General features: G+C 43.3%; 2 protein-coding genes across 5 annotated transcripts in view; one reads left to right on the top strand and one right to left on the bottom strand.

Moving 5' to 3' along the window:
* The first annotated feature begins 588 nt into the window (after nucleotides 1-588).
* LOC142204559 (cathepsin E-like) lies at nucleotides 589-22152 on the top strand. Its single transcript, XM_075275874.1, has 9 exons — nucleotides 589-644; nucleotides 1175-1352; nucleotides 5961-6078; nucleotides 9012-9130; nucleotides 16029-16228; nucleotides 17385-17507; nucleotides 19069-19213; nucleotides 21766-21864; nucleotides 21946-22152. Exons 1-9 carry the CDS (start codon nucleotides 589-591, stop codon nucleotides 22150-22152), a joined length of 1245 nt encoding a protein of 414 aa, XP_075131975.1.
* The window catches only part of BEST3 (bestrophin 3), a 36899-nt gene continuing 32157 nt past the window's right edge, over nucleotides 22032-26773 (bottom strand). For all 4 annotated transcript variants that reach the window (XM_075274422.1, XM_075274421.1, XM_075274423.1 and 1 more), the window contains one exon: nucleotides 22032-26768. In XM_075274422.1, coding sequence (XP_075130523.1) covers nucleotides 25877-26768 — 892 coding nt within the window. In that variant the 3' untranslated portion in view covers nucleotides 22032-25876. The remainder of the gene's footprint in view (nucleotides 26769-26773) is intronic.

Genomic DNA, 26773 nt, shown 5'->3' with positions numbered 1-26773 from the left:
TTTTATAATTGGGGGTAGCAGCAGGACGGGTGTGCAGGTGAGGACAATGTGTGACAGGTGCCTGGAAAGTGAGGAGTAAAAGATGTCTGTGTTGTAAACTTTACAGAGATTGACAGAAGTGGCCATGGTGGTCCGGATGGAAGAGAAATGGAATGGAAATGTGAACGATTAGTAAGAGACGTCACCTGTAAGTCACTAAATGTTACTGCACTGTATTTACCTTGTATTCAGGGCCCTATGTAGAGCCGATATATAGCACTATACAGTAACCATATAGTGATAATAACATAAGTTGGGGGCCCACTTGGACCTGTTCGCCCCCTCCTGTGCTCAACCCCTAGCTACGCCTCTGGGTTACTGATCAATATGTAGGATGAGCCGTCTTTCGCTATAAATTTGTGCAGACAAGGACATTCTATGGAACTTGCATGAAACAGGCTGAGCACTAGCACCTCCTATTATTGGAATATTAAGCAATCACTAAAGCAGGTTAATGTCCTGCAGAAATTGATTGACCGAAGCAGAGGCACATTGTGACCTTATTACACAAAAATACAAGGCAAAATCACAGCTTGTCAGTGATCAGCAATGAAGCTCGCAATTGTACTCGTAATTGCTATTCATATTAGCACAGCCATACAGAGGTAAGAACAGAAACACCACCATGGCTACTCTATATGTGGGAGACATCTATTACTAAGTAACTAAGATGCTTTACGGAACTTACAGAAAATTGTGGTAAATTAAGAAACATTTTTTATGTCTTTATGTGATGAATACGTGGCTAAAAATTGTCTGTTGGCTTTGTTGAATTATACGTGTTAAGCCTTGTGAAAGTAATAGAGAGAATATTTTGTTATTGACTGTATTGCTACTATTGTAATGAAAAAAGTGTCCCTAATGTATCTATTGTTTTATAGTATAAGTTACAAGGAGGGGGGGGGGGGGGAGGATAATGGGATCATGCAGGTTATGGAAGAACTAGGTCTAGATTATATATTAATTAATACAAATTAATTGACTGGTCAAAAGAAGACTGAAGGCTATGGCTCCATATGTACATGGATCTGTGAACAGAGCTCCACTGAGTCTAGCTTTAAACCTAGCCTTGAAATGTCACTTGGTAATTGGTTGCATTTAGATAAAATGTGAATTCTGGAATTATTTGTTTCAGAATCCCACTAGTAAAAGTCCAAACAATTCGCCACCAACTACGGCAAAATAATGAACTAGAGGAATTCTGGTTCCATCACCAATCCCATGTCTTTGCTCAGAAGTATACTCAGTGCTTTGCGGATTCTCTGTCATTTGCAGCCGGACCTACTGCAGAATATCTATTTGACTACATGAATGTAAGTGTACTTTCAATAATCACAATATTGTAGGACACTGGGGATTTTTTTTTTAATTAAAAAAAATGTAATGATGACTCTGGGATCTACATAGCTGATAATCTTTCTCATTGTTATAACATATAGTATTAGCACTTTTCTTTCTATTCTAAAGAGAAGAAAACATAAGAGTAGCTCAGGAAGATAACTTACTCATATCGAAATCAATATACTATGGAAAATTTACATTCCTATTGTCTTTAATGTTATGAATATGTATTAGGCTGTTTGCAAAAAAAACAACAAAAAAAACACTGAAACAGAAACAAAGGTAAGTCAGTAAAATGTTGTTTATTTAGGCGATACAGTATATAGTAATTGGACATTTTATAAGATTAAAGTATGTTTCTAAACTACTTCTGTATATATGGAGTTCTCTGAACACCCATACAGAATATGTTCATGTGTGCATCAGCCATTGTCTTAGAGGCTATCTAAGTTTGAAGATTGAGTGGGACAATTGTGTATAAAAATGTTAAATAAAATAAAAAACAGTACTTTCCCTTGGAATGTTCTCAGCACTGCCACTCCTATGTCTGCTGTTTCTTAAATAATGATATATGGTTGTCATGTGACCGATGTTGCTAATCACTATCACCACTAGTAACATGCTGTTCATGAAAATGTGACCGCTGAGGACATTGATTGTCTATGAAGTTCACATGAAGACGAATAGGAAGTCATAATTTCCAGTCTAGTGGAACCAGAAACATTGGGTACAGGAGGTATGCCAGTGGAACAGAAGACATTCGATGGGTGAATGCTTTTTTTTTTTTTTTTTTTTAATAACTTAATTATTTATTTTCTGTATTTAGTCAATTTTTATATGACTCAAGCAAACCCTTAATCCTACTCAAAAATAAGGGCTTTTGCATACTGGACCAAACTCATTTGCACTGATGTAAATTATCATGTTGTCCTTCATCGGCACACCCTCTTACAAACTTCTGTTTGTTCCTTCTGGAAGTTAATAGTGATCCATCACCAGCCACATGCCCAGGGACGTAACTAATAAAAATGGGGCCTCATAGCAAGTTTTTGACTGGGCCCCCTGGCCCCACACAGTATAATGGTACAGGCCCCCATACAGTAATGGCCCCTGTTACAGGTTCCCATATAATAAGGGCCCCTGTTACAGGCCCCCGTATAGTAAGGTCCCATGTTAAAGGCACACAATATAGTGCCGCCCCCATACAGGCCCCATAGAGGTATTTTAAGCCACTATTTACTGAATTATTGCAGCCATTAACGACCAATTTTCAGCTACCTGTCCTCACTCCTGTCCACAGCCACCTCTGTTTAGTCCTCCAGGGGGTGCTGCATATTACATCTTGATGCTGAAGAGCATCAGAACACAACGTTCTGGATGGAATATACGGTGTTCCCTGGAGGTCCAAGAGGAGGTAGCTGTGGACAGGAGTGGGGATAGGTAAGTGAAAATTGGCCATTATCTGCCTGAGTAACAGTCTATTAAAAAAAGCAGGAGCGGCAGGAGGCTAAGGTTATGGGCCCCATAGCAAGTGCTACAGCTGCCAAGGTGGTGGTTATGCCTATGTGTGTACCCTCACAGTGCAGCTTAGCTCTATATACCTGAACTGTGACAATGGACCTTTTAGCACCTATTCTTGGGGGACAATGCATTTTTTCCTATATTTATATATTGTTTTCAACTAACATGGTTGTTTTTTCTTTATATAACAACACACAAATGATGGTAAGTAGAACTATTAGCCACAGCCTGTGGGCAAGAATGACTATTATTAGAAGAAAAGAGCCATATTTATCATAAAACCCAGTCAAGCTGAATATACTTGTTAATCTTTTAGCTGCCGGTTACATTGTGTCAGAATATTGGGTTCCATCTGTGTGGTATACTACGTTCAAGATAGCAGTGCAGAATCAATATGACAGCGGAATATCTGGACATATTGTAAAAGAATGCATACTCTTCTGTGAGAAAATCTTGCTGTTAGTGACAGGACGGAAGACTTTAAATGATGTAAGGGTCTATGTTGAAATACACCTATGGGAGGAATGAGCTATAACTGCTACTATAAACAGGAATCACTCAGAATAAATATCTAATCATAGATGTGAATGAGGTAGAGGGTGATGGAAACCAGACACAGTGTTCTTCCAGTCTGCCTGTTCCCGAGCCGGCTGTGCATTCTCAAGCTTTATTGAATACTTGACCTCCTGAAAGCCATTATCTCTGGGCAGCGCTGGTGTCCTTTATTGTCACATAGTATTAATCTTTTAATGAGCAGCATAAATGGCTCCCATACATCATGATAACATTCTCACATATTCCTCAAAATTGTGGTTAGCGCTCCCAAAAAAGTAATTACGTCTATGGGCTGGTAATAAATAGTTATACCAGCACATGATAAGGCTTATGAATCGGCACTAACTTTCTCATTGAGTAAAGCTGTATTCATACATGACATCACTAAATTTAATGCAAGTGAATGGGGGCTCTCAGACCCCAGAATATAATAAGTAAATGCCCAGTGAAATTGATTTAAAATAGCAAACACTTTCTACTCACCTTCCCACACTTCTCCTGGGCATCCTCACTCTGGCTGTCTTCATCATCTTCCTCTGTCCTCTTCTGCCTGTCAACTGAGGTAAACACGGTATAACGTCATTAAGCCGATGCCAGCAGTGCTGTCTGGGGCGCGTGACCTCAGTTATAGGTCAGAAGAGCCCCGGAGAGGATGCTGAGCCCAGGAGAGGTGAGTATAAGTATTTTTTAAATTTTTAGTCACCTTCCTTGGATTGGCATCTATTGGAAAGACCTCCAGCAATAGCTTATATCCGGACCCCTTTCCATTAACAATATGTATAGTGGTTGGGACCCAGACCACCACTATCATGGTGGTCTGGAACTCCGACCATTTCCAGCTAGTCATGGGCCCCCTATCCCTCCAGGCCCGGTTGCACCTCCTGTGACCACAATCACTACACCAAAGCTTGTAAGTAAGGCTGGGGGGGAGGGGAGGGCAGATCTGGGTCATCAGACCATATGTCTAGTGCTGTGGGTCCTGGGGCCCCTTTGGAGATGGGGACCCTGGGCATTTGCCCAGTTTGCACCCCCTTAACGCCAGCCCTGGCTGTAAAGTCCTCCTTTCTTACAGTGGAGAGATAGTGCTGAAACTAACTATCTCCAGCACTGGGGCGCATATATAATACTACACATCTCTGGGGACAAGAAAGATCTTCTTTAACTTTGAGGCAAGGCTGCAAGTGCAAATGTTGCTGAGCAGTTATGAGCCAAAATCAGCATTGATTGTAGCAGAAAGGAGAAGTATAAGAGATTCCTATATATTTTGAAGCCATTCTTGCTTTTAGGTAAAAAAAAAAACACATAGCAAACTCTGCAACAAAAAATACAGCTTTTCAATAATGTGTGGCCTGAGCCTCAATACGTTTACTGCTACTAAGTGACTGTCCATTGAATCCATATATTATTCTGTTCCTCCAACTCTGTGATTTTTTTTAAAATTGGTGACATGACAATATAGAAGACAATGTCATAAGTTATATCAGCTTGCATGTAGCGTCTGCAGATTGTTTTTGTACCCCATTATATTTATTCCAGTTGTAGCAATATTTATGGCTATTTTCTCAGCTTTCCAAAATGTGATAGATTTGAGGGAATACAAAAAATAAGCACTAGATGTGTAACCTAATACAGAACTGGAAAGCTTGTGTGCCCTCCCTGGAACACTAGAAGTTGGCATGTCACATTCTATTTTAAGGCATCTGAAGCAGTTGCAAAATACTGAAGATATAGATAATGGCTTATTTATAGAATATTATGATAATAGTAATCCATGGATGGAGAGGTGTTGGTGAAAAGGCTTGTACAAGATTAGGAAAATAAGGCCACTTTCTTTTTTTAGAAACAGTGCCACACCTGCCCCCAGGTCATGTGTAGTATCGCAACTTAATATTATTCTCTTTACAGTACAGGTAGATGATCTGCAGTACCCGACACAATCCATAAATATGTAAAGCGTATAGCGCTAGACATATCCTGCAATTTGAAATCAATTAAAGATCCAGCTTGGAGCCATTTTTATTAATATCCTGACTGGGAGTTTCATATTATTTTAATCTTTATCTGAATCCCCCTTTGTATCAAAGGTGAAAAACTGAAAATACTTCTGGATTCTGAAGCTCTATGGGTGATTTACCAAGACCAGTGTTTTCCACGCCATTCTTCATAATCCCTGTCCCGCTAGAGTTTTGGATAATTTATGATGAGGTGCTTTTTGCTGGCATAGATTTCTAGTATCATTTACACCAGAAAATTTGTGTAAATTATAATAAATCTGATGCACACACCATTCCATCATTCTCTTTTTGAGAAAAGCAGCACTGAGTTTTTTAGCAAAAAATTTAACTTGCCAATAAAAACATATGAGCTGTTTCATGGATTATATCCCAGCTTTCTGGCGCACAATCCATGGTAAATCATCCCCCTAAGGGTGCATTTACACTAAGTATTGTCCTAGAGAATATCTATGGGTATATACTGATCAACCATCATCTTTCTGCTTTCAGGCTCAATACTTTGGACAAATTAGTTTAGGGAATCCTCCGCAGAAGTTTAATGTGGTGTTTGACACTGGATCTTCCAACTTCTGGATCCCATCCTCTTTCTGCGTCAGTGAAGCTTGCCGTAAGTTATACATTGAAGTGGTATAAAGGATAAGCCATTCACCTGTTAACAATACAGATACATATTACTTGTATTTACACTGCATAGATCTGCACTCATACCTAGGATTTAATGAGAGACAAGAGCCATGGTAGTCCTCAAAGTATATATTTTGTAGTACCTGGCACTTTGTAAATCATTGTGTATGTAATCAACAACCATTTTAAGGGGGCCTACCACTTCCCCAAAGCAAATTCCACTGCAAACATAATCTTACCAGGGGCGTAACTACCATAAAGGCAGCAGAGGCGGCTGCCACAGGGCCCGGGCCATTAGGGGGCCCGGTGACAGCCGCCACCACTGCGTGTTTTTTTTTTTTTTAATTGGCCGTTACGGGCCCTATTCACTTGCCGATCCTGGCTGGGCCGGGATCGGTAAGTGACACTGCGGGCCCCACAAATACTATCATTATACTCGGGGGTCTTTGCAGACCCCTGAGTATAATGATCGGCGGACCGGGAGAGGTAATAAACATAAAAAACACTGTTACTGAAAAGACCCCAGAGTATAATAATTGTTTATGGGTGTCCACTATGGGGTATAATACTGTGTGCAGGGGCCACTATGGGGTATAATACTGTGTGCAGGGGACACTGTTGGAGATGATACTGTGTGCAGGGGCCAGTAAGGGACATAATACTGTGTGCAGGGGCCACTATGGGGCATAATACTGTGTGCAGGGGCCAGTAAGGGACATTATAGTGTGTGCAGGGGCCACTATGGGGGATAATACTGTGTGCAGGGGCCACTATGGGGGATAATACTGTGTGCAGGGGACACTATGGGGTATATAACTGTGTGCAGGGGACACTGTTGGAGATGATACTGTGTGCAGGGGCCAGTAAAGGACATAATACTGTGTGCAGGGGCCACTATGGGGGATAATACTTTGTGCAGGAGCCACTAAGGGACATAATACTGTGTGCAGGGGCCACTATGGGGCATAATACTGTGTGCAGGGGCCACTAAGGGACATAATAGGGTGCGGAGGAGGGGGCCGGTCGAGGTCTTTGACGTCGGTGTTGGTTGTGGGGGGGGGGCCATGTCAAAAGTTCGCCACGGGGCCCCGCCATTCCTAGTTACGCCCCTGAATCTTGCACATGTTGCAAAGGGCATTACAGTAATATACAACATGCCTTTGTTACGTATGTCACTTTGTAGATTTGGAGAAAAACAAGTTTGAAGTCTTATGCAAATGAGACATTTGGTGCACTGGGAGGCAGTCCTTCAGCCCTGGGAGCACTGCTTTTGACGCACAGGCCCCTATCATCTCCTGCCTGTGCCACCCTGTGCAGTTATAACATTGCCCACCCTACTTGAACAGCAAGAACAATGCTCCCAGGTTGAAGGCCCGCCCCCAGTGCACAATGTAACAATGTGGTGATAGTGGAATATGCTTGGGGGAGGTGGTAGACTCATTTCAATCATAATGGAACAGATTTATTATGCCTTGTATGTCAGATTTCTGGCAAACAAGGCATATAAATATAATTTTTTTTCATGCAGAAAAATTGTGACTTTTTAATTTTTGTGCTGTCCTTGCCACATCCCTGAAAAGGGGGCATGATGGTCAACCCTAGATTTGTTATAATTTATGCCAGAAATTTCTTCTCTTTTCTATCTGACCCAGATCACAATAAGTACTTCTTGTGATAGTAAATTTAGCAACATACCTTACCCACCTTAGCATCTCTTATACCAACTCCCCATCCTATTGCTACCCCCAATTCCGTCCAATAACAGGAGGTTGGGTGATAACTTCAAGCAGTAGAGAAATCTATTTAAAACTAGCACACTTCTGTGAGCCAAGACTGATTCCCAGACACCTTCACCAGAGCGTACTGCGAGGCAAGATGGAATTGCGCTGAATCTGAGAATCTGAATTGTCACCAGACTAGAAGATGTACTAATAATAAATGCACTGATGCAGAAACCAACACAAAATCCACTAAACCTTACACAGTGGCGTGGAGACAAGAGAAGTCATACCAGCTGAGTCAAAACCAGGAGAGTAGATACAGGAGACGAAAGCAATATCCAAGAAACAAGCCAAGGGTCACAAATTTAACCAGGAATATCAAAGCAGAATCAGGAGGAAACTAGGGAGTCCAGGGAGCAAGCTATAGGTTAATAAGCAAACAGGTACACAGACATAATGGAGAGCAAAGCTAGGAAGTAAACTAAAATAGTCGGCACTAGTGTCAGGAGGGCTGGGTCTTATCAAGGCCTCTTCAGCTGCTAACTAGAGCAAAGCAGGAAACCTCTAAAACAGCAAAAGCTTCCCAGGTTGTCATGGTAATGTTAAAGGTGCAGCTGCACAGAAAATCCTGATACCTCCCTAAAATAATAATGCCCCTGTGTGCCTCCTTAAATAAATAATGCTCCCTGAGTGTCCCATTAAATTAAAAGCACCTTGCATTATAATGCCCTTTGAGTTCACCTAAACTAATGGTGCCCCTGAGTATCCCCTGGCACATGTATGGACCTGAGACAGGACCAGAACTTCCCAATAACATAATGGCATGTCTATTTATAGGTAGGGCAGGTACAATTTTTGTAGGACACAAGATACCATTTTTGGGCAGCATGGTGGCTCAATGGTTAGCATTGTTGCCTTGCAGCACTGGAGTCCTAGGCTCGAATTCTGCCAAGGACAACATCTGTATGGAGTTTGTATGATCTTCTTGTGCTTGCGTGGGTTTCCACCAGGTACTCCAGTTTCCTCTCAGTCTCCAATGACATACTGATAGGTTGCAGTTTAGGTTGTAAGCCCTATATGGGACAGTGACTGATAATGTCTGTAAAGCACTGCAAAAAATGTTGGCGCTATACAAGTAAGCTAAATAAATAAATGCTCTCGTAAGACCAATATGAAATCAATGTTTCATTCTCAGGTGTGCATGAGCAATTCCAGTCTTTCCTGTCCACTTCCTATGAGCATGGTGGGAACACTTTTTCAATACATTATGGCACTGGACAGCTTGTTGGTGTAACGGGTAAAGATACACTCCGGGTAAGAGTCATGAAAGCAATACATTTCATAGACACTGGGGCAAATTTATTTAGGAAAATGCCCCAGAATTCAGATGTACTTGCTGCAACTCATCTATTAAATGTTTTAGACAATTTCTGAAAGTTTTCAGTGCCTTGTCAGACTAATGAGTGAGGCTTGGTGGGTGGGGTTTATTAAAATGGGCGGGTCTTAATATGCAACATTGTATGCCAAAAATGTGCATCATCCAGCATTGAATGCTTTGATAAACCTGACACAGTTTAATGTGTGTCTCCAATTGCAAAACAACTTTTCATAAATTAATAGTACACATGAATATAAGAAACATTGTAATATATAATACTAAGGAAAATTGTTTCTTTCTCTACTTATTAGGCTGCACTCCTTCTTCTTATATTTACTCATGCTATAAAACAACATCTTCATCATCATCATCATTATTATTATTTATTTATTTATTTTTTCAGCAAAGATGCAGAACTTTATAGAGAGGGGAGGAGGAAGAGGCGACTGGTAACTGATTTATTGCCATATTCTGTGCAATGGTAGACTCTTATCACGAAACATACCAGTGTTAAAAGAGATACTTGATTCACAGAATGTAGCAGCTGCAGTTATTTGTATTTCCCCCTACGCCAAACAGCAGCACAAGATGGGGTATTCCTGCCCCTGTGTACTGTTAGGACAGGTGGAACTTTTAATTAGCTAACAGTTTTTCCCCCTATAAGAGGCCAGAGCGACCTCCTCCCCCCTGTGTTTTTTTCTGTCCTGTGCGACTGGACAGGTGGAGGAGGCTGTGGCCTCCTCTATGGTTTAGAATAAGGTGTCTTAGATCCTTTCTTCTCTTTCCCTTCTTTTTGAGTGAAAGATCTAGGTTTATACTGCAGTCTTTTGTCTTACCTGCCTTGTGCAGGTTACTGACTTTTTCAGCTGCAGTTCATTTACTGCCTGCAGTAAGGTAAGCCGTGTCCTCTTTCAGCTTTCCCTCTGTGTTCACTGCAGAGACTAAAAGCACTAATTTCTATTTGCTATGGGCACTCTGTCAACTTCACAATATCGAAGTCGATTCACCGCCATTATGGTAAGATCCAACCAAATTTTTGTATTTCTTGCGGTTTTTCAATGTGCATTTAATTCCTAAGCGGGGACTATATGCTGTGAACCTAAAAGAAGGGTTCATATACTTATGTACTATCATTACTTATTAGGTGCATATTTGCTTATTGCTCACATGATGGTGGATGCTCTAAGGCAATTTGTTGTAAGGTTATGCATGTCTGCACTGCTGTCAGTACGGGGTCCTCCAGCTAGGAGCCCTTCATTTATTGTTGTCATCTCTGGGTGAAGGAGTACATGCAGATTTCTGGTAAGGTTCCCTCTCCCAGTTTTCATAAGAGGTCTTACTTAGAAATAGAAGCCCTAGTGGCTCAAGCTGTAGGGTTACAGACTTGTATGCCTGAATCCACAGTATCCTGGGTTCAATCCCAGTTGCACTTTGCATTTGTGATATAAAAAAAAAAAAAAAGTTAATAAGGTACTTGTGGTTCTCATGGTCCATTCACATGGAGAAAGTCTCTAAACTTCATGCTGGACTCTGTCTGCTTGAAAATCTCCCTCCTCTAGGTGGGAAAAGATCATATCAGCAGTGCATTATTTATAGGTGATACAGCGGGTTTCCATCCTAACTGCCAAAGGTTACTGGATCTTATGTCAGGGTCTGCAGTTGCAGTCCCTTGGGCCATATAGCGCATGCGGCCTGCAGAAGGTAAGTCTGAGGCCTGGAATCACAACCCGTGGGGCCTGGAGGGGCTTCATTTTAAGGGCTGGATGTCCATGTCCAGATAGTCTGGACCCTGTTGACCACAGAGACAGCCCTCTCCGGTAGAGAGCGCATCTACAGGAGATTCCCATACGGGCAATGAGGAATTGGATGGAGGAGGCTGTGTCATCCAGCTGACAAAAAACTCAGCAGTCTGGGTCAAGCCAATTTACTTATTCCTCAAAATTTGTCTTTCATCCAGGTGGTGTTCCATCTTAAGGACGGGATGTCCATGGTCCAGCTAGCGCTGGACCCTGTTGACTATAAACGCTCCTCTCTCACTAGTGGGGCGAATCTAGAGAAAAGTTCCATAGGAATAAAGTGGAATTGGATGAAGAGTTCATGGTCCAGTTTACCTGGACCCTGTTGCCCACTGATGCATCCCTCTCTGGTGGAGAGTGTCCACGGTCCAGCTAAGGCTGGAACCTGTTGACTACCTATGTCTCCCTCTCTGGTGGAGAGAACATCCAGATAAGCGTTCCATAGGAGGAACATGAAATTGAATGTAGAGTCCACGGTCCAATTTATCTGGACCCTGTTGACCACTGATGCATCCCTCTCTGGTGGAGAGTGTCCACGGTCCAGCTAAGGCCGGACCCTGTTGACTACCTATGTCTCCCTCTCTGGTGGAGAGAACATCCAGATAAGCGTTCCATAGGAGGAACATGAAATTGAATGTAGAGTCCACGGTCCAATTTATCTGGACCCTGTTGACCACTGATGCATCCCTCTCTGGTGGAGAGTGTCCACGGTCCAGCTAAGGCCGGACCCTGTTGACTACCTATGTCTCCCTCTCTGGTGGAGAGCACATCTAGAGAAGCATTCCATAGGAGGAACATGAAATTAAATGTAGAGTCCACGGTCCAGTTTACCTGGACCCTGTTGACCACTGATGCATCCCTCTCTGGTGTAGAGTGGCCATGGTCCATCTAACGCCAGACCCTGTTGACTACCTATGCCTCCCTCTCTGAGGAGAGCACATCTAGATCGGCTGGGTAGGCTATTTGGTCTCATCATATGTCCGCCTGATCACGGCTTATCCAAGATCCATCGGTCCTTCAACTTGTTCAAGCCAGACAAGTACGTAAGGACCCTCCCTCTCCAGGGCATCAAGCAACTTTATCTAGACAGCTCTCCCATTTGGCAAATCCTTGGCCCCCCACACCTTCACAAAGGTAGTGGCCCCGGTCGTAGCCGCCCTGCGCCTCCAAGGGATCTTATTGTCCCATAACTAGACGAATGGCTCCTAAAAGCCCGGTCAAAGGAGGTGCTTGCCACACAGTTGGAATCCACTGTGGCTTTCCTAAATGAGCTGGGCTGGCTAATAAACTGGCTGAAGTCGGTAGTGGTTCCATCTACCCCGATTCAATTTCTGGGTTTATCTTGGATTCTCTCAGCATGATGATCTCCCTGCCTCCTCCTTGGAAGGAGAAGATTGGTCAAGCGGCTCATCACCTATCCACAACCCGAAAGGTTACTATCAGGACCGCCATGAAGGTCCTAGGTCTCATGTCCGCAGCCATCAAGGCAGTTCTGTGGGCCCTATGGCACATGCGCCCCTTACAGTGCGAGATCCTGAGAGTCGGGAACCACAGTCCTTCGGGGCTACAGAAGCCTATCCAGTTATCCATCAGAACCCGTCGATCACTGGCTTGGTGGTCCCAGCTCAGAGATGGGAAATCCACGGTCCAGACATCCTGGACCCTGTTGACCACAGATGCCTCCCTCACAAGATGGGGAGTGCTTCTGGGGGAGACCCCGGTACGTGGGACCTGGAACCAGCTTAGAGAAGGCTCATTTGTCCAACTGGCGAGAGCTCACTGCGGTGCACCGTGTGCTTCTAATGTTTGCACCCCACCTGCAAGGGAAAGCTGTGAGAGTGAAACAGACAACTTAACAGCAGTCCGATATATCAGCAAACAAGGGGGGAACCAGATCCCCCTCGCTTCTGCAGGTGACAAATCTAATATTCTCCTGGTGGAGAGGAATCTTTCACAACTATCAGCGGTTCATATTCAAGGTGGGCTGAACATCCTTGCGGATCAGCTAAGCAGAGGCCTGGTGATGACAGGCGAATGGTCCCTAAATCCGGACATCTTTCATCATCTCACTGAGATGTGGGGTCTCCCCGAGGTGGACCTGATGGCCACCCAGTACAACGCCAAAGTGACAAGGTTTTGCTCCCTCTTCCGGGAAGACAATCCTTTGGCGGTAGATGCCCTGTCAATACCTTGGAGGTTCAAACTGGCATACGTTTTTCCTCCTATTCTGATGATTCCGAAGGTATTGGCGAAACTCAGGCAGGACCAGACTTCGGCAATAGTGATCATGCCGTTCTGGCCAAAAAAGGGCATGGTTTACCCACCTCATCCTAATGAGTCAAGGGACCTACTGGAGGCTTCCACAAGTCCAAAACCTGGTAATTCTGAACTGACAGCTCTGCCAGGACCTGGACAGGTTCAACCTCATGGCCTGGAGGTTGACCGCATCGTATACGGAGATAGACGATTATCCCAGGCCGTTCTAAGAACGTTGGCCCATTCAAGAGCGGATTCAACGAACAGGAGTTACCAAAGGATCTCGGATAGGCAGCTTAATAACTCTGCTATCGAATCGGTCTTGGAGTTCCTACAGAGTGACCTGGATAAGGGGCTAACTCCAGCTACCCTGAAGGTTCATGTTTCAGCACTTTCCGCTCTTCTAGGGACCTGGTTATAACAAGATCCTCTATTAAAGTAATTCCTTAAAGGGGCCTCTAGGCTCCGCCCTCAGATGCGGCCCCCTGTCCCGCAATGGGACTTGGCTGCGGTTCTTCAGGGGCTTTGTTCTCCCCCGTTTGAACTCTTAACAGAAGTGGACTGGAGATATCTCTCCTACAAGGTAACCTTCTTGTTGGCAATTACCTCTGCCAAAAGGATTGGAGAATTACAAGCTTTGGCTGCCTCGGAGCCATTCATTACCTTTTTCCCTGATAGGGTTCAACTTGGGTTCATCCAGGGATTTTGTCCTAGGGTCGCATATATCTGCGCATATATTTGGATTGTACAGCTTCCTTTCGAAGAACCTGCTCATCAATACCTACGGCCGTAACAAAGGTGTTAAAGCCACCCTGTCAAGATTGATCAGGGAGGCCATCGCTTGCTCTCTTCGCGCTCAAGACCTACCAGTACCGGAATTGGACCAACTTCCCGGTCAGAGAGACGCTCGCTCTCCTTAGAGCAGATATGTTCCGCTGCTTCCTGGAGTTTTCATCTGATGTTCGCCAGACACTGCAGATTGGAGTGGCGCAGCTCAGAGGCCACAGCCTTCGGACATTCTGTCTTGGCATCTGCTTGCCAAGATCTCCCACCCTAGTTGGGATTTTACTTGCTAGATCCCCATCTTGTGCTGCTGTTTGGCGTAGGGGGAATGGAAGATTATAAAGATAATCTGTTTTCCCTTAGCCCAAACAGCAGCACAAGGCTCCCTCCCATTGTTTATGGTAATGTTTGTATTGTTATATTGCCTTTTATACTTTTTGACTAACACAGGGGGGAGGAGGTCGCTCTGGCCTCTTATAGGGGGAAAAACTGTTAGCTAATTAAAAGTTCCACCTGTCCTAACAGTACACAGGGGCAGGAATACCCCATCTTGTGCTGCTGTTTGGGCTAAGGGAAAACAGATTATCTTTATAATCTTCCAGTCTTTTCAGCAGCTTCTTCCTCCCCATCTCCTTTCCATAAAGTACATGCAAAAAGTAGTAGAGGTTGATAAATGGAAAAGGAAACACATTTTTAAAATAAAATATATGACAAAGTTTCTTATATTCACCTATTCATTTATAAACAGTTGTTTTATAATCGGTGATACATGTTAAAACTGTGTAGTGTATCTTTACACTTTCTAAACCATAGTATTAGTAAATCTTCTGAGTCAAAATCAATTAACATTCTTTATGGCACCTGTGGTAAAAGAAAAGAACATACAAATGTCTAAGCCATACTTAAAGAGGATTTGTCACCAAGTACAAAATGCCAAATGACATCATTGGATTGCTGGAACAATTTGGTGTGTTTTTCTAATCCGTAGGTTATATGTGTAAATTTGGTTTTATTCTCCAAGCAGACCTTCTCTTAGAAAGCAAAATTTACTGCTTACTTGGAGAATGAGAGCTAATTCACTCATAACTTTCTGGGGGCCATAGTCATGGGTGAACCATGGGTTTGTGCCGGCCGAGTCGGACGTCAGAAAACGGCCGCCCTCCCCGGAAGGGGGAGGGGCCGCGTGGAGGGGGCGGGGCCGAGTGGAGTGAGCGTCTTTAGTAGGCAGAGAGCAGGCAGGGAGAGAACCTGCTCTCTGCCTGAGCGTGAGGGGCGGCTGCTGGAGCAGCGCTGCTCCAGCGGCCTCCCCAATCCACCGCTCAGTGACGGTGACCCTAAGCTTGTCCTGGACTGGCTTGGGTAAGCAAAAATGCCGCCCTCCCCAGGGCCCTGGCATAGCGCCGCCTGAAGCGGTCGCTTCAGGTCGCCTCATGGGAGGTGCGGAGCTGGCCATAGTGTATGTATGGGTGGACCGATCTAAAGAAAAAAAATGCCGAATTGAGCAGGGGCAGAGCAGCAAAATTAAATGCCATATATCATTCAGCTTTTTGTACTTGGTAATAGGCGCTCTTTATTTGTCTATAGGTACATGTTTATGATCTGCTATTTAAGTTATTGACATGTAACCCTCTGGTGTCATACAGAGTAAGGGCATGGGGGCTTGGGAGTCAAACAAACCACCACGAATCTGAAATCAGTCTAACTTGGGCAAGTTACAGACTTTACTTTGCTTTTAAAGGCTAAGGAAGGCAACACAGACACATCTCAGTGTACACAAGGTGATGTTCTACCAACAACCATTGATGTTTGGGGTTGCATAAAACTGCTACCAGCCATCAAAGGAGCGTTTTCTCATTAGTTGGCTGACTGTGGGCATGCTTACATGGAGCAATTACTGCAAAGACAAAAATGCTTGTGTGGCCGATCTTTAGGTTTACATATATACCAGTTATATGTGTTTATCTACATATTTGGTAACTTGTTATTTCTTCCCATTCAGATCAGTAACCTGACAATCATTGGGCAGGATTTTGGCCAATCAGTCATGGAACCAGGCAGGACTTTTGTACTGGCACACTTTGATGGAGTATTGGGTCTTGGATACCCTTCGCTTGCTGTTGCTAATGCAGTCCCAGTATTTGACCAGATAATGAAACAACATCTACTGGATAAACAAATATTTTCCTTCCATTTAAATAAGTAAATATAAAGCTATAACATCTAATAAGTGGTGAACACTTAGGCCGTGTTCACACGGAGTATTATGGCACGTAATGTGGTACGTAGACGGCGCAGGAGCTTTTGCGGGCCTTCTACGCTCCCATTGTTTTAAATGGGAGCCGGTATCGTATACGCGGCGCTATTTTGCGGCCGCCGCAAAATCACGGCCGCAAAATAGCGCCGCGTATACGGTACCGGATCCCATTGAAAACAATGGGAGCATAGACAGCCCGCAAAAGCTCCCGTGCCGTCTACGTACTACATTACGTGCCATAATACTCTGTGTGAACCCGGCCTTAAAAGGGTTTTCCGGGCAAATTTTTTTATATTTTTTAAAAGGTCTGTTAGTGTTATTAATAGGTTAAAAGTGCACCCATATACTTTTAGAAGTGTTTTGATTGATTTCTAGGTGTCTTTGGTATGTTCTGCATTTATTTACATGGTGTTAGCTTCCTACTATGTAACTTCCTGTGTATCTTCACATTACCTCCCTGTCACTGCTCCCCCCCCTCTCTCACTGTGTTACACCCCTCCCCTATCTCCATAGCTAAACTACACTAACCTGTCCCGCCCACTATTAGCCCTTCCTACCTCCCTAGCTATGCTATGCTATCCTGCCCACTGATAGCCCCTTTTCCTCGCCCATCCCATAACATCATACTTAGCTAGCTTCCAATATGGGAGCTGGTTCCTCTTCTCCTCTTCACTATATGCATCTTGGGGACGCTGAACACAGATCGAAAGTAAAGGTGAGACATGCGCATTAGAGATGGATTGCCATCTATACTGTGCAGGTCTTGAACTCACCTCCAGAGTGCGCAGGCGCTGGAGGAGAGGAGGACCCGTTCCAGACACAGGAAGATATGTAAGTATTGATGGGAATGGGGGGAAGGAGTACTGGTGATGTTCTGTTTAGGGAATCGGTGAAAGGAAACATCACCGGATTATCAGAAAGCGTCCCTGGGACAGTCACATGACCACCCCAGGGATATAGGTAATTATGCATTTTTTTTTAATTGATGTAAATTAGAAGTTAGGTGGGGGGAGGGAATTTAGTATATAGGTAGAATTTGCGTTTATGCCGGACAACCATTTTAATTCTGTATTTTTTCATAATATTTTCATTGTTTCATAGAGATGACAATTTTGAATATGGAGGAGAACTTATTCTAGGGGGCATAGATAACTCTCTGTACAAAGGATCAATTCACTGGATTCCTCTTACAAATCAGGGGTACTGGCAAATACGTCTTGATAAGTAAGTGAACACAAGTGCTCCAATTAGAATGGCAAAATACATTTGACATCTAATTCCATGTGCCTAGTTTACTTTGGTTTACTATAATGTAAGGTATGTAGACAGGCCGCTTTGGTTATGCCCTATGCAGATGATAACCTGTGAAGTACCAGGGTGACTGTCAACTTGACTAGTCATGATGGGTATTGTGTATAGTTGCATACCTTCTAATAGGGGTTTAGTTATATTTCCATATAGCTGTGTGTAAGTATATTTGTATATAAATGTTCTGTGATGGATGTTACATTACGCTTCTCCTGTAGATGTTCTAGTGAGGAATGAAACTTTTGTTGGGGTTGAGTGTTTCTCATAAGTAGGGTCCTAGGTGAGCATGTTTCTTGGAGCATCCTTGTATAGTCTCATAGTGATGCTTGCTGGTTGCAACTGCTTTATATATTAGATTGACTATTTCAGTGCTGGTTGCAAATGCTTTATATATTAGATTGACTATTTCAGTACTGGTACTCCATTTACAAGGAGGATTTAGGTAGACTTTTGAACCCAGTGATCGGTCTATACTGGCACAACCCCTTTAAGTCTAATTTGTGTTCCGCTCGCTGATATGCACCGCTTACATCATGACGAACTAAAAACCTGTCTACCTCATTAACTGCTAATTGCTAGATGTTACTTACAGGGTACACCATGCCTGATTCATCTGTTTATCGACAATGATGACACTTTGAGTGAATGAATGGTGAATGGACACTTGCATGTGTTAAGATGAACGTTGTTTACTATTTTTGACCTGTCGCTATCCTGTTGTCACTTATCTGGTCTAAGGCCCTATTCACATCTGTGTTTGGGTTTCCGTTCGGGGAGTCCATTTGGGGACCCGCTGAACAGAAACCTATATGCATTAATAAGAGGTTACCTGGGAAACCTGTGGACCCCATAGACTATAATAGAGTCTATGTGGTTTCTGTGTGGATTCCGCAAGAAACATGCAAGCAGCACTTTTCTCTCCACATGATTCGAGCATAAACCACATGGACCCCATTATAGTCTATTAGGTCCGTGGGTTTCCTTGCATGGCTAATTTGTATGCATCTAACTTAATTCTTAAGCGTATCCTACCAGTCTTAAAGGGAATCTATCACCATGAAAATACAGTATAATCTGCATGTAGGATGTTATAGAGCAAGAGCAGTTGAGCAGATTGTTGTATAGTTTTGGGGGGAAAGATTAGCAGAACTTCCCATTATATATTTATATATATGTGCTTTTCTATGCTTAGTAATTGTCAAGAGGGTGGTGCTATCTTTGACAGCCTTCCATGTTTGATTGTACATACAGAGATGTCATTCACTGATAGTACTGCCCCTTGACTAAATCACTAAAGCATTAATCTAGGAAAAAACTAAAATAAATAAATTACCAGTTCTGCTGACTCTTTTCCCTACAAACCAATACACATATATCTGGTCAGTTCCCCTACCCCTAACACCCTGCCGGAAAATTATACTGCATTTCCATGGTGACATGTTCCATTTAACCAAACCTGTCTATTGTTTTCATGCAGCATTAAAGTACATGGGAAAGTAGCATTTTGTCCTAATGGATGTGAAGCCATAGTGGATTCAGGCACTTCCCTCATTACTGGGCCTACTGCTGACATAAAAAAGTTGCAGAAACTCATTGGTGCTACACCCTTGTTATTTGGAGAGGTAAGAACATTTGACCTTTGAATTTGTTCTGGGTATTATGATGTTACAGTCATTGAGTCATTGTAGTTTTACATATAAATGAATGTGTGGTTTCTGGCTCATGAACAAACCACACTTGTATGCTATGTGTAGTTAGTGGTTGGAAAGTTTACCTCATGAGTGTGATGAGACATAACTTCCCTTTCCCCTGCCTTCCAATGCTACCAATGGATTTACCTGCACTTTAATTGTATTCTGTTATGACTTTTGCTGGACCCTACGAGGCTGCCATATTGTGGAAGCAGTGGGGGTAAGACTGGTGTTTCCTATGCCAGTCTTAATAAAGTTCATGGCATGAGGCATACCTAAATTATTAAGGGGCTCCAGCATTTTAATAAATCATATGCATACTGTGTGAAGGGGCAACTATGGGTCATAATACTGTGTATAGGGGCCACTATGGGGTATAATATTGTTTTGCAGGAGCCACTATGGGGCATAACAGTGTGTGCAGGGGCCACTATGGGGAATAATAATGTGTGTAGGAATACAGTTTGTGTGGGGGAAGGGCCCCATGTCAAATGTTTGCCTTGGGGCCCAGCCATTCCTAGTTAGGCCACTGCCGACAACACAAGCATTTTCAGTGCTTTAGAACTTGTGTATATACAGAAAATGTAATACCACATGCATACCTCCCAACCGTCCTGATTTCCGCGGGACAGTCACGATTTGGGTGACATGTCCCGGTTGGAGGGAGGTATGTCCCGATTTCCAGAGGACGCAGATCTGAGTTGAACACATATGCGGCTGAAGCAAGGAGCTGACACAGGTCAGCTCCTCGCTTCGCCGCTGCCCGCCTCTCTCCCTGACACATGCGGCTGAAGCTGCTCGCGTGCTCGCTTCGCCGCTGCATCTCTCTCTCTTGCTGACACATGCGGCTGAAGCGAGGAGCTGACCTGTGTCAGCTCCTCGCTTCGCTGTTGCCGCCGGCTCCTGGCTTGTAGACGCGATGTACAAGCCAGGAGCCGGCGGCAGCGGCGAAGCGAGGAGCTGACACAGGTCAGCTCCTCGCTTCAGCCGCATGTGTCAGCGAGAGAGAGACGCAGCGGCGAAGCGAGCACGCGAGCAGCTTCAGCCGCATATGTCAGGGAGAGAGGCGGGCAGCGGCGAAGCGAGGAGCTGACCTGTGTCAGCTCCTTCCTTCAGCCGCATGTGTCAGTGAGAGAGACGGGCAGAGAGCGGCGAGGGAGCGGAGGAGAAGGTAAGTTTAATGTGGAGGTGGAACGTGAATCTGAGGGCAGATGAAGGAGAGGACGGCATGACACTGGGGGCAGAGATGTGGGACATGAATCTGGGGGCAGAGATGGGGGACATGAATCTGGGGGCAGATATGGAGGGACATGAATCTGGGGGCAGAGATGGAGTGGACATGAAACTGGGGGCAGAGATGGGGGACATGAATCTGGGGGCAGAGATGGAGAGGACATGAATCTGGGGCAGAGATGTGGGGACATGAATCTGGGGGCAGAGATGGAGTGGACATGAAACTGGGGGCAGAGATGGGGGACATGAATCTGGGGGCAGAGATGGAGAGGACATGAATCTGAGGGCAGAGATGGGGGACATGAATCTGGGGGCAGAGATGGGGGACATGAATCTGGGGGCAGAGATGGAGAGGACATGAATTTGGGGGCAGAGATGGAGGGACATGAATCTGGGGGCAGAGATGGAGGGACATGAATCTGGGGGCAGAGATGGAGGGACATGAATCTGGGGGCAGAGATGGAGAGGACATGAATCTGAGGGCAGAGATGGGGGACATGAATCTGGAGGCAGAGATGGAGTGGACATGAAACGGGGCAGAGATGGGGGACATGAATCTGGGGGCAGAGATGGAGAGGACATGAATCTGAGGGCAGAGATGGGGGACATGAATCTTGAGGCAGAGATGGGGGACATGAATCTGGGGGCAGAGATGGAGAGGACATGAATTTGGGGGCAGAGATGGAGAGGACATGAATCTGGGGGCAGAGATGGAGGGACATGAATCTGGGGGAAGAGATGGAGAGGACATGAATCTGAGGGCAGAGATGGGGGACATGAATCTGAGGGCAGAGATGGGGGACATGAATCTGGGGGCAGAGATGGAGGGACATGAATCTGAGGGCAGAGATGTGGGACATGAATCTGGGGGCAGAGATGTGGGGACATGAATCTGGGGGCAGAGATGGAGAGGACATGAATCTGGGGGCAGAGATGGAGGGACATGAATCTGGGGGCAGAGATGGAAGAGGGACATGAAACTGGGGGCAGATGAAGGGTGTATATGAAACTGGGGGAGAGATAGAGGGGGGACATATAATTTACGGGTGACTGTAGGAGGATTATACTGTGTGCGGGCACATGAAAAATTAACAAGTGGGGGGAGTCAACACAAAAGTAGGCGGGGCTAAATTTGCAGCAGCGCACTACGCGCGCCGCACATTTTGTCCCTCTTTCGGCTCTTCAAAAGTTGGGAGGTATGCCACATGGATCTTTCTGTTCAATGCTCATAACTGAATTGTTTCTTATAGTACACAGTAGACTGCAGACATATATCCAAGCTTCCATCTGTCACATTCACTATTGGTAAGAGAGACTACACCTTATCTCCTGAGCAGTATGTGCTGAAGGTATGTACAGGGACAATATTCCACTCTGTAGCCCTTAGGTAGTACTTGGCTGATCTACTAATACTTTTTTAATGGTTTCAGGAACACGCAGAGAACGTACCTCAGTGCTTGACTGGCTTTCAGCCCATGGATTTGACTACAAAATCTGGACAACTATGGATTCTGGGAGATATTTTTATGTCAAAGTTTTATAGCATATTTGACCGTGAAAATAACAGGGTTGGACTGGCAAAATCCTGCAAAAAGAAACACAGACCTCCTAAAACTACAGAATTCACTACTGTGTAAATGGAGAAATACTATAGAAATGTATTTGCATTATTGGAAGAGAATTATTAAAACTTGTGCAAGGAAACTGTGGACAGTTAGAGGCTTTGCCCCTTTATTCTCTAAAAATAAAAACTAAAATGTGTTAAGAAAATGTTTCACTTTCGCTTGCACTAGTTTTCAAGGTTCTGTCCCAGTAAGTCATGTGTCTATACTATATATATCGGAAGGCAGATGTCACATAGACAAGTGTTGTATAGAATATGACTACGATAAGGTGATTCTGAATACTGCAGATATTCCTCCATTAAACACTTCTGACATCTTGCATAAAAGTATAACCAAGCTCTGTATGTTACCTGCTTTATTTTTTTATAATTGTTAATATAATGCAAATGTTATTTAGTTCATGCTAAAAATACCTGCTATGACTTTTCTACTGGACTTTACCATAATGGTATTTAAAATATGCAAGAAAGCATAAAAAGTCATAACCAAATTACCATAAGTAGTCACGGTGGGCAGGGACAGCTTCAGCCTAGTCACGCTGTCCCCTAAATCACATCTCTTGTGACATCAGGGAGTGAGGGGACTCTGTGGTAAATGCTGGTCACTACCAGGAGGATGGAATAGCAAGGAGATGGTGTGACTAGGTTGAAGCTGTCTCTACCCACCGTCACTACTTTCTATTCTTTCAAGCATTTAGAATATTATAGCATAAAGATTAAAGAAGACATCCATTGGGAGGGAATGACATGATGGGGACAGTTTATAATGGAAAAACCACCTGACAGATTCCCTTTAAACACATTTCTACATTTTGTAGTCATGTTCCTGACCAATCTCCACTCTTTGTTTGCATGTGATGAAAATGGCCCCCAGCATATCAAATACTATTATCCGTTCTACATTTACTTTGAACTGTAAAACATTTCCCTGAGCTGATATCTTTTTCCATTCTTTTTTACATCTGTCTACTGATCCTGAATGTTTGATAACACAACACTCATTATGCCACATAGATGTAAAGATGGCCATACATGGAGATCTGCCTGTAGGTCTATGGATTATTAAAAGGAATAAGAAGGTTTGTTTTGATAGTAACAGATGCTCCATATCATATTGCCATGCCACATAATATTCATATTATCATGAGGAGTACAAAAATTCACTAAGATATTAGAGTGCAAAGATCTCAATGCCTTTTCTACAACAATTATCATTTCGTCCTAGCCATACAATTTTGATCACATGTAGAGCACAAGTAATCTGTAATTCACTTATGGATCCCTATGTATTAACCAGTGATAATGTTACAGTCATGTACTTAAAGAGGACCTTTCATCAGATTGGGCACAGGCAGTTCTATATACTGTTGTAAAGCTGACAGTGCACTGAATTCAGCGCACTGTCGGCTTTCCCGATCTGTGCCCTGGGTAAAGCGCTATCGGTCCCGGTACCGTAGCGCTTTACAGTCAGAAGGGCGTTCCTGACACTCTGTCAGGAACGTCCCTCTGCCCAGCAGCGCCTATCGCGCTGTAGAGTGTGAGCGAGGAGGAAAGCCCCCCTCCCTCTGCTCACACAGCTCGTCCATAGACGAGTATTATCAGGAGGGGAGGGGGCGCTCCTCCCCGCTCACACAGCACAGCCGATAGTGCACTGAATTCAGCGTACTGTCGGCTTTCCAGCAGTATATAGAACTGCCTGTGCCCAATCTGATGAAAGGTCCTCTTTAAAGTCAGCAGCATGCAGAAACCTGAAATGATATATTACAGAAACCACTGGAGTTCCATTCATCTTAATGGAGCTTACAGAAATCAATGTGTACAGATAAATAACACTGATTTCTAACCAAAATCTGGCATGTGTGAATACACTCTTACTTAATCTTACTGCTCAAGTACCTTTTCAAAAAACCATGCGATAATATATTAAGTATGAAGACAATAACACTTTTTTTTTGTTAATACTGACCTGAGTTACATTTTCACAATAAACTTAAGACAATGGCATTTATAACTTACAGGTAAGGAACACATTTCATTTCAGGAAACACAAACCCACAATGTATTAACCATGTGACATTTGGTTGTGTGAATCTTTTTGTGAAAAAGACATTTATTTAGGCCGTTATTTAGTGATATACCTATCCAAAGTCATTTTTGTAGTATACAGGTTCAGTCCTTACAAAACAGCAGTGAATGTGCTGACCGCTCATATTGCAGCTGTTCATGACTCAAACATCAATGGTCAGAGACACACTAAATGTTAAATGTATTTTTTATCATGGAACATCCAATTAGTTATGTTTAGAATGGAAGGCCAAAACTTTACTATCAAGTGTCCAATAATAAGTAAAGTTTAAGGGTAAGTTCACATTACATATTTTACTGGCTGATAAACGCAAAGCTGATACGCAACTGAGTGATTTTGTAGAGAAATAGGCCTTTGAAATCCAGGCTTTTCTTCCCATCTTCAGTCTGTGAATAGCATCACGCATATCTGAAGAGTATTTGGGTATAGTTTTCAATTTCTAAAGTAGTGTGAAAGTTTATATACTTGAAAAAAAGCTATTGGAAAGGCTATGGTTCATATGTTGTCACAACAAAGGGGTAAACATTCTTGGTTCTTGTGTTGGGTACTTTGACGTGACACTTTTTAATGAACATTGATACGTATTTCCCCTATAAGTCAATGGGATGCTGCTTCCAGGTATATTTCATGTGTATTTTGGTGCATGAGACAAGTAGTGCATAACTTTCTGTGACAGGAAATAGGCTCCATTCATTTGAATGAGGTCTGTTATGGTGGCAAGCACATGGTTTTCTGTAAGTCTCATGTAGATGAAAGACACAAATGCAGAAATTTCTCCAACAGATATGTAGCACATGAAGTCCTCCAGCAGGTTGTATGGGATTTTCCGGTGGTCATGCTAAACCATGTTGTGAATTCTACCAAGGTTGACTTTAATGATTAATTCTTGAGATAATCATCAAGCACTCCATCGGAAATGGATATGAATTGTGTATTTTATGTTCCATTCACATGCTCCAGAGAAAATCTGCATGGATTTTACACCATAGTATGTCCAGCATTGCCGCAGACTAGCTTAATTCAACTGCAATAGAGATAAGGCTCATGCAAATCCAAAGCAGATATCCAAGTTTCAGAAAAGGCATCCTGCAATGGGTCATCTTCAAAATACGCATTTTGTGAGAAATAGTTTTAGAAAAGTATTGTCAGCTCAAGTGGGCCATCCAGGGCCTGTAGATCTGTCATTGCATGTCAATGAATCTAGTACCAATAGGAAACCACAATGGCACCGGTCTCATATGAAATTATTTTAATTTGGTCAACTTGTGGTCGCTCAAAGAAGCATAAATTCTATTGACTACCAGTACCTTTTCATTGAACTGAGGATAAACAATCTAAGTGTGGCACTAAATAATACATAGATGGGCCAGGACCACCATTGCCATGTATTGTTGGTGTTTCTCTATCCTGGCCAATAAAGAAAGGTATCAAGAAGCGAGCTCCCTCTATGACACCAAAAAGCTTAGAAAATCGAGTAATGGAATATAGTATAGAGGTCACATTGCTTTTATACAACATTAAGCGAAAGAAGAGGAAAAGGAGTATAAAGAATCAGTTTAACATTCAAAATATGCTTGTGCGTTGCAACAACTTTTCCTCTCTTTATTAAGGTTTAGGAGTTCCCAAATTCGACTTTGACAACCACAGTTTTCTATGCACTTTCTTTCTTTTCATCTTGAAATTCCACTATATCAGTTTCTTTAGCATCAATGTGTTCTAGTAAATGCAACATTTCCTCAGTTGGTCTTAGTGGCGTGCTTACAGCAGAGCTGTTTTCTTCTACAGGAGCTTCATCTGCTAAAGTCAATAGAAGAGGGATATTGTGCAGTGATGTCCTTGGTGGTTGTACACTTGAAAGAAGATTTTGCGTTGGAAATAATGTTTCACTCCATCTATGGGAAGATTTCTGCTCTTCTTTTTTGGTCTCTTCTGCTTTCTCATTTTCTACATTCACTTGTTCCTTTCCTGAAACCTCTTGGTCATTGTCTTTGGAGTGGAGCTCCATAGGTTGCTGTTCATCTTTCTTTTCATCATATTGACAGGGTTCTGCCCTGTGTTCTTCCTTATACATGTTCATGTTCGGGGTCGCCTGCAGTGGCTTGGCCTCGCTCTGTATTACTACTTCAGAAGCTGTGGTAACCACAACTTGAGGCGCTTCTATGGGCGAGCTAGGAGTATTGCTGCTTCCACCAGAAGACTGTCGTTCTGATACATTTGATCTGCTAGCTTCACGAATAACAGATAAATCTGCTCTTGGAGGGGACAACATAGAATTTTTCTCAGCAGATTCTCGTCTTTTAACATGTACTAAGTGACCTCTTCGAGGAGGGACATCATGATAGCTACCCATATAATGTGGTTCAGTAGGGAAAAACATATTTGATGCGTCACTTCCTTGTCGACTGATCGCAGATCTGAGAGGAGACTCTGGATGTTCATGAACACTTAAAAACCTCTTGACTCTCCTTATAACAGAATGTTGTCTTCTGTGTTTATCTTCATCAAGAAGCCAGTCATCACGTAGAAAAACAGAGTCAGGAAGTCTGCA

The sequence above is a fragment of the Leptodactylus fuscus genome, chromosome 5, assembly GCF_031893055.1.
Source record: "Leptodactylus fuscus isolate aLepFus1 chromosome 5, aLepFus1.hap2, whole genome shotgun sequence".
NCBI classification, from domain to species: domain Eukaryota; kingdom Metazoa; phylum Chordata; class Amphibia; order Anura; family Leptodactylidae; genus Leptodactylus; species Leptodactylus fuscus.
Note: the sequence above shows the minus strand (reverse complement) of the source record. Positions and strands in the feature narration are given on the sequence as shown.

Bases quoted from the DNA above. Each gene is read 5' to 3' on its own strand.
- LOC142204559 (XM_075275874.1), top strand. From the start codon at position 589: ATGAAGCTCGCAATTGTACTCGTAATTGCTATTCATATTAGCACAGCC. The intron at 645-1,174 runs GTAAGAACAGAA...TATTTGTTTCAG, and splicing joins ATTAGCACAGCCATACAGAG to AATCCCACTAGTAAAAGTCC. The intron at 9,131-16,028 runs GTAAGAGTCATG...CTTCCCATTCAG, and splicing joins CGGGTAAAGATACACTCCGG to ATCAGTAACCTGACAATCAT.